Source organism: Rhinopithecus roxellana, chromosome 1 (genome assembly GCF_007565055.1).
Source record: "Rhinopithecus roxellana isolate Shanxi Qingling chromosome 1, ASM756505v1, whole genome shotgun sequence".
Lineage (NCBI taxonomy): Eukaryota > Metazoa > Chordata > Mammalia > Primates > Cercopithecidae > Rhinopithecus > Rhinopithecus roxellana.
Genome location: NC_044549.1, coordinates 71,149,767 through 71,166,288, shown reverse-complemented (window position 1 = coordinate 71,166,288; position 16,522 = coordinate 71,149,767). Strand labels below are relative to the sequence as shown.

The following is a 16,522-nucleotide window of genomic DNA, read 5'->3' as shown; positions in this document are numbered from 1 at the left end:
CCAAATTCTAAATTGACTCTAAAGCAAAAGAATAGTAGCTGCACTGCCCTATTCTCACAAGGATTCAGATCCCAACCATGTCAGCAATACCAAGACCCAGGGGATTTTCTGAAACCCACTTTTCCCCACGCCCTCCCCCACCACCCAGATTTCTTACAATAACGTTCATACAATCCAAAACTATGGTAGCCCTTAAAAGACACTAGAAGAACCCAAGGGAAGAGTCATCAGCAAGCCTTAGAAGCACAGGATGCGGATACATCTCCCAAATCTTTTCAAAAGCTCATTAGTGAAAATAAGAATTTTAAGTTAATTCACTGAAGCTTTTCTTAAGCTAGAAAAAAAAAAATCCATGGCTGTACAACCTGATTGCCACAGGTCTTAGTAGTATTTACTCTACTTCACCGGCCTTCCCTGCAGGGGTAGCCAACGAATCTCCTTAACGTCATCAATAGCAGAAAAGAACAGGGTAGGAGGATCTTTCTTGAGCTAAACTGCACTTCCCTATCACTATACTTGCACGACAGGACACCAGACTTCTTGCTGGCCTCCCAAGGACAAAGGCTTGCTTTTCTAATATTCCCTTTCGTAGTGATTGTACCAGTGGAGAAAAATATCATTATGAGAGTCAGCCAATCCAAGACAGTTCTAAGAACCAAGTCGTTCTGCAACACTGAAGAAAACCACGGTGAATTTTAGCAAATGTTCTTAAATGCTACAAATGCACGTCTATATTTAAGTCCAGAAATAAGAGAAAAACAATTTCAACATTTTTAAGACCTACATCAGAAAAGGGATGAATGAATGGTTGTGTAAGCCAGGAAAATATAATTTTGTATACCAATAACACAAATACATAGAAACTGAGAACAAAGTTCAATTTTAAACACTCACATGTGCCCCTCTGAATGCCCTGAATAAAATGTTTAAGCAAATACTGCTTTGTTCTGCTTGTAAAGCATTATCACAATTTTCTTCAAATCATTTCTCAATATCCTATCCAAATAAAGTTTATTTTGATATTAAATATCCCAGTGATGGCTCAGATATAAGTGTCTAGGTCTGGGGACATGGTCATATTTCTTTTTTCATAAGAAAAAAAATTAAGACTACAGACTAAAAAAAAACTACAGACTAAAATAACATCTTAATAGAATAACATCCGTGCCTCACTGACCAAAAATTATATGTATCAGCTGTGGTTTGGATGGTGTACACATGTCAATTTTACTCTAGTGCACAAAGGGAGTTCTGAACTGTGCATTAGCCTATTCGCAGCAAACAAGCAAACTTGCAGGAGGGTAGGAGGAGCACTCAAGGTTTGGGTTCAGGGGGCAGCCAGCCTGCAGTCTGAGCACTTCTAGTTGTGCAGCCATGGGCAAGAGACTCTGGAGAGCTAAGGACTGATACTCCCTCCTCCCACAAGCCTGGGTTGAGGAGTAAATTTGAGATAATGCAGGTAATGCAGTGCCCAGCACTTGTTAAACGTTCAGCAAATGTTAGCTATTATGATTACAACCAAGGAGAAACTGGATGGATGATAGAAAAGAAGAGTTAAACAGAAACAGAAAAACTGAGGTTTCTATTACAGAAATTAGTCAAGTCCCCTACAAATTTTGGGATTTCCTAAACGGAATCCTTGAGAAGCCAGCAGAGGTGTCATTTAGTGTTCTGGAGGGCAACAAACAAGCTGCTGGCAGTTATGAAATACTGTGTTCCTGTCATTGGTGAAAGCCAGTTCTCCATTTTACAGGAATACGAGTCTCCACTAACTCCACTTCACTGTCTCAGCAGGCCAGGCGAGTTATAATTGGCCTTAATTGGCACTTACAGGAGCTTTAACATTCCTTACCTGCTGCCAAGGAGCACTTGAAAGGGGAAAAAAGTATTTTCAAACTTGGAAATACCAAGCAATTCATTCAGCTGTGGGCCTGGAAGCCTGCTATCCAGAATCAGATTAGCTTCACCTAGAAATGTTGCTATGTTATTATCCAGCGCTCATTAGGTACTCACACTGGATTAGGAGAGGTGGGAGATGAAATTTAAATGGGAATAATTCACGTTGGGGGCTAAAACCATGCAGCAGCCTTCCTCTAGCTTATCTTTTGGTGGATGGCTCTCCAGGACTCAGCCACACTTCATGTGTGTAAGGCAGGCAAATAAAATATATTTTCATGGCCTGATTTACACAGGCTTTGAGTTAACCACAGTCTGACCTCAGCCCAGTTATTATTTGAAACACACAATGAACACTGTTATAAGGTGACCAATCATACCAACTGCAAAGAGGATAGCGAGATCAGAAACAAAACTGGCCATAGTTCTTCCTTGGCCTTGCAATTAATCACACTCAAAATTGTTATCCTCTAGGAGGCCTCACATTTTGCACAGAGGAATCCTAGCATAAAAGAATGAGATTTCTTCCTTAAGGTAAATCCCATACAGAATGAATAGAAATTTCCCATAGATGCCAGGGAAACGGCCTATAATTGTTTAAATATTTTTTTAAATAATCAATCATTTTGAAAGATCTGTCTCATATTATTATTACTCAGACTTGTGCTTGTTTGAGAAATTTACTTCAAATTAAAATTAATCACACGTGTGTGTGTGTGTGTGTGTGTGTGTGTTTAAGGAACATTGTTAAGAGGCTTTAGAAAAATAAATGGAAGCTGAGAAAAATAAATACAACATCTACTCCTTTGGAGATACTCTTATAGTGACTGGTAGAGATAAAGTATTATAGCCTTTTTGGAAAGCAATCCAGCAGCAGCTATTAGCACTGCAAATAACTATCTTTTGTGACCCAGGAATCCATTCCTGAGACTCTATCCCACAGAAACTAAACCACCAGTAATTAAGTATGTGTGTACCAGAGTGGTTACTGCTATTTGGTTCACAGAGACAAAAAGCAAGAAACAAAATGAATGTCCATAGAGGGCCTGGCAGAGGAAGCTACAGCACAGCCACACTTTAGAGCAGTATGCAACCATTAAAAAGAGGGGATTAGTGTTATCCAGGGCTGTGAATGGATTTACATGAGGTATTGTTGAGTAGAAAAGGAGCAGAAGTGTGCATAATAGGATCCATTTTTTTGTAAAACTATCACCAAGAGCCCCTACTAATAAAATACATGATTCTATGTGCCTGGATAGAGTTAGAAGCATGAGAAAAATATAGAAGGATGCATACTAAGTTACATACTAAGAACGCAGCATGTATGATTTATAGCATAGTGCGGACTGCTACAGTTAGAGAAGGCAGGTAAGTTGAAAGAGCCAATGAAATAAGAAAAAGGCTGCACTGAAAACAGTTGAGATGATTACATTTGTGTATTTACATAAAAACACATTATAGGTGTACATATTTCATACATTCATATGCCGATCAAAAAAATCTATAAAGAAAGAGTTGGTCTAAAAAATTTGTTATAAAGATGCACTGTGAAGGTAGCTGAAGAAAAATTAAAGAAATATAAAATTCTGGCCAAGGGTGGTGGTTCACACCTGTAATCCCAGCACTTCAGGAGGCAGAGGCAGGTGGATTGCTTGAGCCCAGGAGTTTGAGACCAGCCTGGGTAACATGGTGAAACCCTGCCTTTACAAAAAACACAAAAATCAGCTAGGTATGGTGGCGTGTGCCTATAGTCCCAGGTACTGGAAGGGCTGAGATGGAAGGATTGCTTGAGCCCGGGAGGTGGGGGTTACAGTGAGCCAAGATTGCACCACTGCACTCTAGCCTGGGCAACAGAGTGAGAATATGTCTCGAAGAAGAAGAAAAAAAAGAAATACAAAATTCTGGTATTACATCAAACAAGTGTATCTTGATTACCGTCACTCTCTTAATTTGTTTGGCTAAGCAGGCTGAGACTCAAGTAGCACAACAGACCACAGTTGAATCACACAGAAAAAGGCCTATTAGCCACTTTGGCAAAATAACATCTTAACTCTCTAAAGCTCACTACAAATCTTCAGTATTAGAAGTTGTAGGCCAGGTGTGGTGGTTCACGCCTATAATCCCAGCACTTTGGGAGGCTGAGGCAGGCAGATGACTTGAGGTCAGGAATTCAAGACCACCCTGGCCAACATGGCGAAATTCTGTCTGTACTAAAAATGCAAAAATTAGCTGGGTGTGGTGGTACATGCCTGTAGTCCCAGTTACTGAGGAGGCTGAGGCATGAGAATCACTTGAACTTGGGAGGTGGAGGTTGCAGTGAGCCGAGATTACACCACTGCACTCCATCCTGAGCGAGAGAGCGGGACTCTGTCTCAAGAAAACAAAACAGAAGTTCTAACAATCTTTTTAAGAAATATATCAAGCATAAGGGGCAATGAAACAAATTTCATTCCAAAGTTTATTTGTGACCTGAAGAGAATATAAATCAAGAACTCTATGTTGTGTGATCAGGGGCTGTTTGTATTTTATTTTAAATGGAAATAATTCTTTTTTTTTTTAATCTTCAAATAAATGCACAAGATGAAAAGGTATAAAATTACTTTGAAGTGAACCTCAAGACTGGGATTTCTACACACATAATGTGGGATAAGGGAAATAGCTAAATTTAGCTATTGGGCCCCTCCCAAACCAGTTTGTTTTAAGGACTTGGACTAGTACATACATCAGAGGAATTATTCCAGTCAGGTAGTAGGTACCACAGCATCAAGAAGTGATAAAAACTCCCTCTTCTGGTCATATGTAAGATCACAGCTTAGCAGGGTTGAAATCGCAGGTACTTATCTTAGTCAACGTACAAATTAGTCTTGTGAAATGACTGTCAGGAAAAATACTTTTTAGAAAATATAAATAAAATATGGATTTATTTCCTGAAATATCTCCTTTAAAGCTGAAGCATGGCCATCCTATAATAGCTAATGACTTCTACATGTAGCAGGCAAGTCAAGAGTGACACTGGTGAATATTAACAATTCATACATATATTAAATAATAATTTCTTAATTTTTATTAAGCCTTTTTAAAAAAAATTTCCAACTGTTTTTCCCTCTGTTAAGGTATAAATGACAAATAAAAGTTCTATATATTTACAGTACAGTGTAATGTTTTGATACGTATATACATTATAAACAATTTATAGATAGATAGATAGACAGATAGACAGATAAACAGATAGATATTGCCAGAAACTCACATTTTCACTGCCTTATTATTGTGGCAACCCAAATCAGAACTGCTGAAGTAGTTCATCAAATCACAGTAGTACAAACCTGGAGGGCACCGTGACCAGGTTCCATGTGGAGAATCAATATGCTGAAATACTGACAGACATTCCCAAAGAAGAACAGTCCTTAAGGCACTGTATACAGTAATGCAACACTGAAGATCTAAGTGTCCATCAACAGGAGTCAGGTTAAGTGAAAATACATTAATGAAGCGGAATAACAGGCAGTCCTTAGACTACAGGAGAACAATATGTATTAACCTGAAAAAATATTTTAGATAGATTATTAAGTTAAAAACGTGAATTCACACTGAATCTACTTTTTTTAATATGTGAGGGGAAACAATATACTGGTAAATATTACTTTGTCCAGGTTCTAGGAACCCTCCAAGAGTATATGTCAAACTGTACCCCTGAAAAGTAAGATGAAGGAGCTTTGTTCATTCTGATTGCATACTTATCCTCTGGTTGTTTACTTTCTTTTACAATGTATTTTATTTTAAAAATTAAAAACAAATTGAAAGATAGTGGTTTTTGTTAATAAATTTTCACAACTACCCAACGAATACATGAGAAGTCCCAAGAAAGTGCACATATTTTCTTTTGTTTTCTGGCTTATATGACTAGATTACAATAGCATTAAAAAATTGAAAAGAAAAAATGACCCCCCAACTTGGCATCACTGCAATAATTACTTTCTTCTATAATCTTTAGAAAATGCCTAAAGACTTAACATACCAACACTTTTCATTCAGGTCAATGCACCTCATTAAAAATAAATGCCCATATACAAACTGCAAGAACAACCTCCTGATCCATAAGCGCAAGTAAATTCATCCAGCTGCTTGAGCCAAAAACCCCATGAGTCATTCCTCCTCCCTTCCTTTCCCAATCCATCAGCAAGCCCTGCTGGCTTTATACTTCCGATGCAGATTTTAATTCTGTTCACACTTCTCTGCCCCTGCTGCTACAATCCTAATCTAAGCTTTCTCTCCTGATCCAGCTCTCACCTTAACTAGTACGAAACAGCTCACTAACTGGTCTCCCTGGTTCCACATTTGTCCCCTGTGTTCTATACAGCAACCATGTGATCAAACACTTACTGGCCAAAATCCTCCAGCGACTTCCCATTGCCTGCACCGTCCAATCCTGATTCTTCTCATGGCTTGCAGGGTCCAGTGTCATCTGGTCCTAGAACCGCTTTCTCCTGTTTCAACTTGGACCCCGTTCCTCCTTGCACACTGTCCTTCGGCCTCCTCACTGGCCTTTCTGCCAAGACCACTTCCATCTAAGGACCTCCGTACTTGGTATTTCCTCTATGTGAAGCACTTGTCCTTTACATCTTCAAATGGGCTGGCTCTCTTTCATCACTGAGTTTAAACATCAACTCTAGAGACAGACTTTCTTTAACTAGCCTTACCTAAAGTGGTCTGCCCCAGTCATTTTCTCTCACGTTATTCCTAGCATTTATCACTACCCGAAATAATCTGATTTCACGCAATTTCATTTTTCTCTCTCCTCAATACAATATATTATATTAAGTCGGAACATAAGGTGCATGAAATCACAGACACTGCTTTTCTACCTCAGTAGAGGGCAATGCCTAGCATATATTAGGCACCCAATAAATTTTGTTAAATGCATGAGTAATACCATTGTTATTTTAATTCCTTTTTAAAGCAGTGCCAAAAGCAAAGACATTCATAAAAGCACAGATATCAGTAAGAGGAAAAATAAGTTCATTTTATAACTAGAAATTAAAATGTTGCTCCTACAAATGTCATAACTTTATTTTAAATATATCTGCTTATAATACAACTAGGGAAAAAAGATAAATTTATATTAGCTGAGAGAGAATAAACCTTTATCTAATGCTACTACTTCAGTTATCTGAAAAATTTAATTAGCATTCTTTCACTTGTAGCAAAGAAAAAAATGAATACACTGTATGTTACACTATCACTCTCTAATATTAATAACAATACATGACAAGTGAAAGAAAAAACATTTTCTTTCTTTATCCAAAAATGGTTACTTAGTGACAAGAAGTTTAGGGCAAAAGGTCAACCTGGAATTTCCTTCCAGAGTTAAACTAATTTCCACCTTGACATCATTCATGTTTTCGTGTGCCTGTTTTGGTTAGCTCCCATCCCTGGCTTATCCCCAGACTGCTGGAGAAAGACCTGGTACATTTCTTCCAAGCAAAAGAGTGAAGTAATTTTTTTTTGCTCCGCAACAAGTTTCAGTCTTTATACTGACTGCAGAAATAAATATGTCAGTCAATTCTCTAAAGAAGCTACAAAATGTTACGAGTCTCATACAAAAAGAGGAGGAGTTTGGTTTTAGATAGCTACTATGATTTAGAATTAAATAAAGTAGAACAGGCAGAAGAGAAATTCAATGACTATGCTAAATCAATTTTCTACCTACCATCATTATATCTTTGAATTACCAAATGTTCTGAGGTAACAGGTTTACAATACTGATCCAGCTTCTTGAAGCAAACTTAAAATTCTACTTCAGCTAGAACATCTGTCCCTAACGATAGCTTTGTGACACATGCAATTCATATTGTCTCTGAATTTTCTTTTAACTCTATACATCCTTATCATGCAAAATAAATCAATGTTAGTAGGTAGAAAAGATGGCCTAGTTGGTATATTTTATCTGTGTGAATGAAATTTAATTTATGAGTTTGATCTTTAAACTAAGCATAAAATCCATTCAGTGGATTGTTAAGAACAGGAAATAAGATAGTACATGCAAAAATTATCTGTAAATCACCAGGTACTATTAAAAGTTATCATTAGTCAGTGGACTTAAATTCAGTATACTTATGAGAAAAAAACATTTTCTTTCCTTATCAAAAACAGTTATTAGCTAAAAAAAATGACATGTTAAAAAATATCTGAACCTGTTACTTTCCAGGTCTAAGTTAATCAGAGAGCAAAAGGGGAGGGAAGTGTTCTATATTAAATGGTAAAACCTCTGCTTTGTGATGTAAGATAATTATACGATGGCAATTGCTGGTCAGAACTATGTAAAATGTTGTCAACAATGAGAACCAGCATTTTTGCCAGAAGCAGTCCATCAGATCTCAGAGTAAAAATTCATTTTTCTCTTATAGTACTAATATTCTTTGAAACCAATTACTTAGCTCAAAAAAGTACAAGTAATTTCTCATATGAATATATGAGTAATTTGCTCATCCTGATGAAAATGACATTTTAGAAAATATAATTTATGCTAGCATCTAAAAGAATCCAAAACACCTCAATGCACACCAAGGAACATGAAGTCCAAGCAATGTGTGTGGCTATTAATTTTACAGGATTTGTAATATCTGCAAGGAGAGAAAGCTGTAAGATCACAGGAGTGTTTCTACTAAAGCTATGTTCATTAAGTCATGAAAAAGTCAGATTTATGACACTTCTGTTTGTGAACAGTCTGAGAAAGGCAGATGTTTTACACCGAAGCCTCACCAACAGACTTATATACCATTCACAGTGATTAGTAGTGGCTCAATATATAAACATATCGATAGATGACAAAGGGTATTTGTCTTACATAGTCTTTTTACAAATCAACATGAGATTCCAAAATTCTGTCTTCAAGGTCTGTTATTTCCTAGGGCTAAGGCTGGCCTCAGTAGATAGCTCTTTAAACATCTGAGGTAGCAAAATTCAAGAACTTGAGCTGGTATTTCCAAACAATATGGAGTAGGCATCACTCTCTAATATTAATAACATCAAATGACAAGTGAAAACTTACTCCCTTTCCAATCTCTTTCCATTTTCCTGATAATATCGCACTACTGTGTGGACAATACTTGCCTAAAATGTGCTAGTCTCCATTTTAACAAAGAGAGCAAGCCTCAGGCTCAGAGCCAGCACTGGCAAAAGCATCAACATAAAATTAAATAATCTTCTTTTCACAGCATTCATTTTCACATTTACTATTTCTTATAGCAGGCAACACTAGTTTCCCCCTTTATTGTTCTAGTAAGATTTTCCTTGTAAATTGATTTATTTAAATAAAAGTGGTTTGATTTAAAGAAAAATACTAAGTGGAATTAAGTCAGCAGATGATAAAGCCAGAATTTGATTAAGGTTGGGAAAAGGTGGCTGCTCCATATGTCACCACCGAGGCCATGCTTAGAGACTCAAGCTGAGCCAAAAGGTGAACAAGTGGATCAGCCTAACTAATCTGAGGAAAATACTTCAACAGCCGACATCTGAGTACAGTTTCAATTAATCACAGAGATTCTAAATGTGGTACTTGTCCAAGCGGAATAAACATCATTCATCTGTTTCTCCTAGGTAAGATCACCCCTGTGTCTGCATAAAAGAGAAATATTAAGGTATTCTTCATAAGCAAATTCAGTGAAGCTGCAGAGCACAAAATAGGAATTCCTGGGAAGCTTTCTCAGTATACAGACTCAAAAGCACCCCACAAGTCATCTGCTAACCCTAGGCTAATCCCACCATTCAGAGCCAGAGTAAACGCATGTAAGTAATACTACACAGTTTATGCTATTCAGTAGCCAGTATAGAACCAATACACTTATCACTAAACTAACTGAAGAACTTAAGATTCCCACCCCAAAAGAATGGGGCTTCTGACCCTAGGAATGTCACCATCTCAATGCTTCCTCCTACTCAAAAGTTTTTTGGCAATTAATGTGACATTTCCAGAACATAATACAGATATTTTAAAAAGTAGGGGCCTCCCTTCCTGCCATTCTGGTTGGCTCAATGAATCTTTGAGCGTCAATCTGTGTCAGTCACTATATGTTAGCCACTGTGTGTACCAAGCAGCAGCTCCACCAGAGTGGACTGTATCTGCATCTGTGAAAGCAATGCATTCCAGCCAGCCAGTGTGTCAGAATCAGCCCAGGGAGCTGTTTAGAATGCAGATCCTGGGTTCCATCCCTGAAATTCCCATTCAGAGCATCTGGAGTTGGCCTTTGGAGGCTGCTCACTTAGAAAGCTCCTCTTTGATTCAGATGCACAGCAGGTTTGGGATCCACTGATTCGAATTATATTTTTAAATCTGAAATTAGCAGTAAGACACACCTTACTTTTTTTTTTTCTTTTGAGACGGAGTCTCGCTCTGTCACCCAGGCTGGAGTGCAGTGGCACAATCTCGGCTCGCTGCAAGCTCCACCTCCCGGGTTCAAGCCATTATCCTGCCTCAGCCTCCCACGTAGCTGGGACTACAAGTGCACGCCACCACGCCCGGCTTCTTTTTTGTATTTTTAGTAGAGACGGGGTTTCACAGCTTACTCCTAAAAATACTAAGTAACTGAAGAGAAATATGAGGCACACTGGAGTATTTTAAAACATTAAAACAACATCAAGAAATCATGGTATCACTATGTAGTTTCCAAGAAAGCAAACTATGCTATGAGAGCAATCAGACTGAAAAACTGGAAATGCCAAAATGGCACCACAATCATTCATCTTCATTGCTCAAATGGAAATCCTGGTTAACTGTTAACTCCTCAAACTGCAGCTTGGCTAGCAAAAAAAATACAGGGCTTCTTAACTACTCTGAATAATAGCTGCTCACCAATTCAGAATACTTTTACCACCAACACTGACTGACTTTACAAGACTTGCTGCCACTGTAGCATGTTTTCTTGTCCTGGTAGCAGTGGTTTTAAAGGAACTGCCTGCTGGAGTTCGTAGCAACTATTCATTTGTTCGTAAAAGTCACAGACAGATAACAGCAATATATGAATTCACAGAAGACTGCCAACACATTTTCGCCAATATCACTGAAAGAAAGTACCATCCCTGTTTTGGCAGCTAAATAAACTACAACAGTCACTCTGAAAGATTCTGAAGTTGAAAACTTTTTTGTTAACTATGGAAAACAATAATGCAACAACTGGCTTTCTAAAAATTTCAACAAAAAAGAAAATGTTCCAAAAACAATCTTTCCTGTCACAACCCCTGTCCCCAAAAGATAGAAGAGACTGTGGCAGCAGTGGTCAAGGTTGTTGGTCCTGGGAACCCTGTCCACCTCTCCTTTCCTCCAAGTGACTCGGGGGAAGTCCCTCCAGGGCCACCACATGGTACCTCCCTCTACTTCATGCAGTTACTCTCCCAAACCCACATTCACCTCTAAACCTCTTGTCAATTCCACCGCAGCCATCTCCTCCACTGCTGATTCAAAGAGGGCACTCCTTACACACTTCCCGGCAGAACACCTCCCTCAGAGCACTTGGCCCTCATCTTTCTGCCAGGAACTCTCCTCTCTCATATCTTTAATACTTCCCTTGTCACCTCAGCCTCCCACCTAGTGACTTTGTCAGTCACATCTCCTCCAAGCCACAGGAGACCCTGGAGTGCATTCACACTTTTCCATTTACATGTTTGAAGTTAACACCAAACCTTTACTATTCAACAAGTATCTTACTAGGAGATATTGTGCAAGGGACTGAAAGGCAGGAAAGGAGAAAGACAGAAAAATGTGATTTTAAGATACTTTCCTGGCTGGGAGTGGTAGCTCATGGTAGCTCATGCCCATATTCCCTGTACTTTGGGAAGGCGAGGCGGGCGAATCACTTGAGGTCAGGAGTTCCAGATCAGCCTGGCCAACATGGTGAAACCCCATTTCTACCAAAAATACAAAAATCAGCCGGGCATAGTGGCATGCACCTGTAATCCCAGCTACTCAGGAGGCTGAGGCAGGATAATTGCTTGAACCCAGGAGGCAGAGGTTGCAGCCAGCCAAGATCACGCCACTGCACTCCGGCCTGTGCGACAAAGCAAGACTCTGTCTAAAAAAAAAACAAAAAACACTTTTTCCTACCCATACACTGACATTCTAAGAGGGGAAATGAGAAGATTAAAAAAAAAAATTCATATAAATATGCTGTGACCAGTGAATAAAATGCTCCTAGAAAAGGGGACCAAGAGGTCCTCCTTCTGCCTAAGGAATCCACTCTACCCATCAATTCTCTGGGGCACCACTAAGTCACATAACTTTGGTCCTAAAAAATCTGCAACAGGTCCTCACTGAGACGTCCACAGCAGGGGACTCATGGGCACTGAGGCCCTGTGAGCTAGTCCCCGCCTGCCTTTGAGCTTCACTCATCCACAGGTGGATACATCAATTCTGGCCAACGGTGACTCATGCAGCACATCCCAGAGAGCCTGGAATTTCCTGCTCCTGTGCTTGCTCACGTCAACCTTGTTGCCAACCTAGGGCCACCAAATATGGTTGTTCAGTGCACAAACTGTGCAGCCATATGTGGCAGCTCTGTCTGTCCCCATTGACACACCTCCCATTTTAGTGGATTACAAGTGATTTTTCCAAAATATTGTCTGTATTGTCCACAAGTCAGAAGCAGGGAAATGACATCTTATCCACCTCTGTACCCACTCTAGTGCCTACCCCAGGGCTTCTTCTAGAAGCAGGAACTCAAATGATCTTTTTATGGTTAAATAAAGGATTTACTCCTTGAAAAAAATGGTGGAATGTTGCTTATGATGGTGTGACTCTTAATCCAACAACAGCAGTCTCAACAGCAAGATCTGTAAATTCTAACTTTAAAATGTTTCTTGGCTGAGTGCAGTGGCTCACGCCTGTAATCCCAGCACTTTGGGAGACAGAGGCAGGTGGATCATTTGAGGTCAGGAGTTTCAGACCAGCCTGGCCAACACGGTGAAACTCTGTATCTACTAAAAATACAAAAATTAGCTGGGCGTGGTGGCGGGCGCCTGTAGTCCCAGCTACTAGGAAGGCTGAGGCAAGGGAATTGCTTGAATCTGGGAGGCAGAGGTTGCAATGAACTGAGATCGCACCACTGCACTCCAACTTGGGTGACAGAGTGAGACACCATCTCAAAAAAAGAACAAAACAAAACAAAACAAAAACAAAAGTATCTCAAAGCTATGCAGTCTTCCTAGCTCTACTGCCAGATCTTACTCTCAGTCCAGTGTCATCTCTTGCCTCTGAACTATTCTCCCTGCTTCTGCCCTTCTCCCAGAATTTATTCTCAGCAAATCAACCACTGAAATAGGACTGTGTTACTCTCTTACATAAATCCTCCGGTGCGCCCAAGCTGCTTCTTTGCCTGGCCTATGAATGATCAGGTTCCTGCTTATAATGCTGGATTCCTCCAGTTTCTACCTCCCTTCACTAAATACTAAATACCCTTCAGCCACACAGGCCTTCTTCAGTCTGTGTGCTGGCTGTTCCCTCTGCATCAAACGCTCTTATTCTAGATCACTGCCTGAGTTGCTCCTTCTCATCAGTTAGGACTCAGCTCCAGTGTCACCTCCTAAGACGCTTTCTTTAAACACTCTATCTATAGAAGAACCCCATTGTCACTCTCTATTGCAAGCTTGCATTTGTAGAAGTAAGAGCAATGAGGAAAAAACCTACGGTTATTTTTAAAGTGTATTTAGTTAGTTTTGTCTGCCTCTCCAGATAGACTGTAAACTCTGTGGCAGTAAGAATCATACTACATACTCAATGCCTGAAACAAGGTAGGTATTCAAATACTTATGATTTGCTATTGAGCAAAACTGGTCAGAAAATCAAGGATTTTAGAATCAGAATCTTATCTTAAACACTGTAAAGGCATTATGACAATGCCAAACAACTGTATTTGGACTCTTCAACAATTAACAACCAAAATTTAGAACTATTGAACTGAGAAGTTTCAAAATCACATCTCCTTTAAAAAAAAAAGCAAAAAAAAAAAAAGCCCATGTATCCATAGTGTGAGTGTAATATATAATTTTAAAATCCACTGAATATACAACCAGGGGCTCTAGAAGGAAACAAACTGGTAACTATACTGATGCAACATTTTACAAGAGATTTTATAAACTATACTTTCTCTAATTTCAATAAAAGCCAAAACATTCATATCACTTTTAATAAAAATTTAAAAATACCCAACAACAATGGGTTAATTGTTATTAACCCATTCAGTGAATTAAAAAGTCTACCTCCTGGTGGGGGAGGGACATTATGCCCTATGCATGCCATCACTGTTCCTTAGTTTAATCTTGCTTTACCTTTTTATCTTCTAATAACAATTTTTTAAATGGTTAAGCACTTACCATAATGTGATTGAAATGCCTGCGGTTTGACAACCTGATTACAGTCGTTACACACCACCAAGTAGAAATCATCATGGGCTGGACAGAAACCAAATATTGGCATGTCTGCAACACAGAAACAGAGCATCACTCACTCATCTGGTTCTGATTGATATAAAACCATTTTGGGAAACAATGCTTTCTTTTTTTTTTTTTTTTTTTGAGATGGAGTCTTGCTCTGTCATCCAGGTTGGAATGCAGTGGCACAATCTCGACTCACAGCAAGCTCCGCCTCCCGGGTTCATGTCATTCTCCTGCCTCAGCCTCCCGAGTAGCTAGGACTACAGGCGCCCGCCACTATGCCTGGCTTATTTTTTGTATTTTTCGTATTTTATATATATATATATTTTTTTTTTTTTGGTAGAGACGGAGTTTCACCATGTTAGCTAGGATGGTCTCAATCTCCTGACCTCGTGATCTGCCCACCTCCGCCTCCCAAAGTGCTGAGATTACAGGCGTGAGCCACGGCGCCCGGCCAGGAAACAATACTTTCTACAGGAGTTGCCTTATTATAAAGCATACCAGGACAAATGAACTGATGTGGTGTACCACCACTATTAAATAGAGAGAAATCAAATCAGGCTTACACAGACACTTTAAAAAGGGTTAAAGTGCACCAAAAATAACTATTATGAGGTGAAACAGATAATCTTTTAAAATGCAAACAATGAATGCATTCGTACAATAAAGCAACATGAACTCTACCAAGAGTTAAGGGAAAGAATCTGCAACCATATAAAATGCTTCGTTCACAAAGCTGTACCATCTAATGCTTTTATTTGTTTAACTGTGCATTCTATCCCAACTATTTGGTTCCTGGGTTCTGCGGAACAATTAAGAAAGGGAGCAGAGATTTCACAGAGGAGTAAAATTGGTTTGCCAGCATGTCATATAAAGAAAATTATTTTCATATATTTTTTCCAAGTCATAGCAATCTCTAGTCCTTTTGCTTACATACTGATGCCACCAGAAAGACAGACTGAACTTTAGTACAAACAGCATTTCATACATTAATCAGTTTGGTTACCAAAATAGGATAGGATATGAAATGTTTGTTTGTTTTAACAGTTAAGACAGCAACTTAATTAAATGCAAAAGTAAAACGAAACTATATGCATATACATGAAAACTGAAAGTAACTTGATACCTGGTAAATATGGTTAACTAAAACATCTCAACCATGAACAATTAATTATGAACAACAATTTGGGGAACAGAGCTAAAAGTTCAGATCCAGAATCTAACTTTTTAAGCATTTCAAAATCGGTGGATTTTAAACAAGCATTTTACACCATATTCACTATTTAGAATATCTGCAATAAATGGATAATTAGCACACTTCAATTTAAGCAAATGTTTTAGTAGATCAAATACCAAGTTTAAAGGACAAGGGGGAAGATCCAAAAAGCTGATTAGCGTCTGCTTTCTTTCCTATGAAGATTTAATTTCACACTTTCTCCAGCCTGGGAGATCCTGGTGGTTTTAAAGGGAGAAGAAAATTCCCTAAGGAGATGTCAAGTGATGATTATCTCTAAAATGTCAAATTACTGATCTAGTATCTACACATGGCTATAGCTTGAATTTTCTTCAACAGTTTCTATTACACTGAATTGCACAGATAGCTAGCTATAATCTGAAATATACTAGAGTCCAGCATGGTTTGGGGATGTACCTGCAGCACCAAGTAGTTTCTACGTGCTACTATTTCATTTTATCCTCACAACTACCTAGGTAGATACCATTATATCCCTCCTCTAAAGAAGAGAAAACTGACTCACAGACAGGTAAACTACTTTGTCTAAGGTCAACAACTAGAATTAAATTCTGACTTATAATGTGGCTTGGATTTCTTACCTCTTGCAGACCAGAGGAACAATGATATTAAGAGATTCTTTCCAGATTCCAATGTCAATAAAATGGAATGTCAGGGCTGACCATCTTTGATGGTATAAACTGATTAGTTATGAAGCTTCCAGTAGACTACAGACTTCTGTGACTACGCTTATTTAATAAAAAATAAGAGCCAAATAATATGCTATTTTCCTTGAAAGCCTGCCCACATTGAGTTAAATATAGTACATGTGGGAGAAGGGGAAAGGTTATATCTATGCAATGATATACTTGTAATAAGTCACCCAAGATTACAGTTTCTTGACATAACTTTTCAGAATGAAATGTTTACCGTTAAAGTAGTTTACCGTTAAGTTCCATATGCTTTTGGGCT

At 38.7% G+C, this 16,522-nt stretch overlaps 1 protein-coding gene across 5 annotated transcripts in view; it reads right to left on the bottom strand.

Annotated features, from left to right (window-relative positions):
- The window catches only part of ATXN7 (ataxin 7), a 139,306-nt gene that overhangs the window by 33,884 nt on the left and 88,900 nt on the right, over positions 1–16,522 (bottom strand). For all 5 annotated transcript variants that reach the window (XM_030922355.1, XM_030922313.1, XM_030922269.1 and 2 more), the window contains one exon: positions 14,260–14,364. In XM_030922355.1, the coding sequence (XP_030778215.1) occupies positions 14,260–14,364 (105 nt within the window). The remainder of the gene's footprint in view (positions 1–14,259; positions 14,365–16,522) is intronic.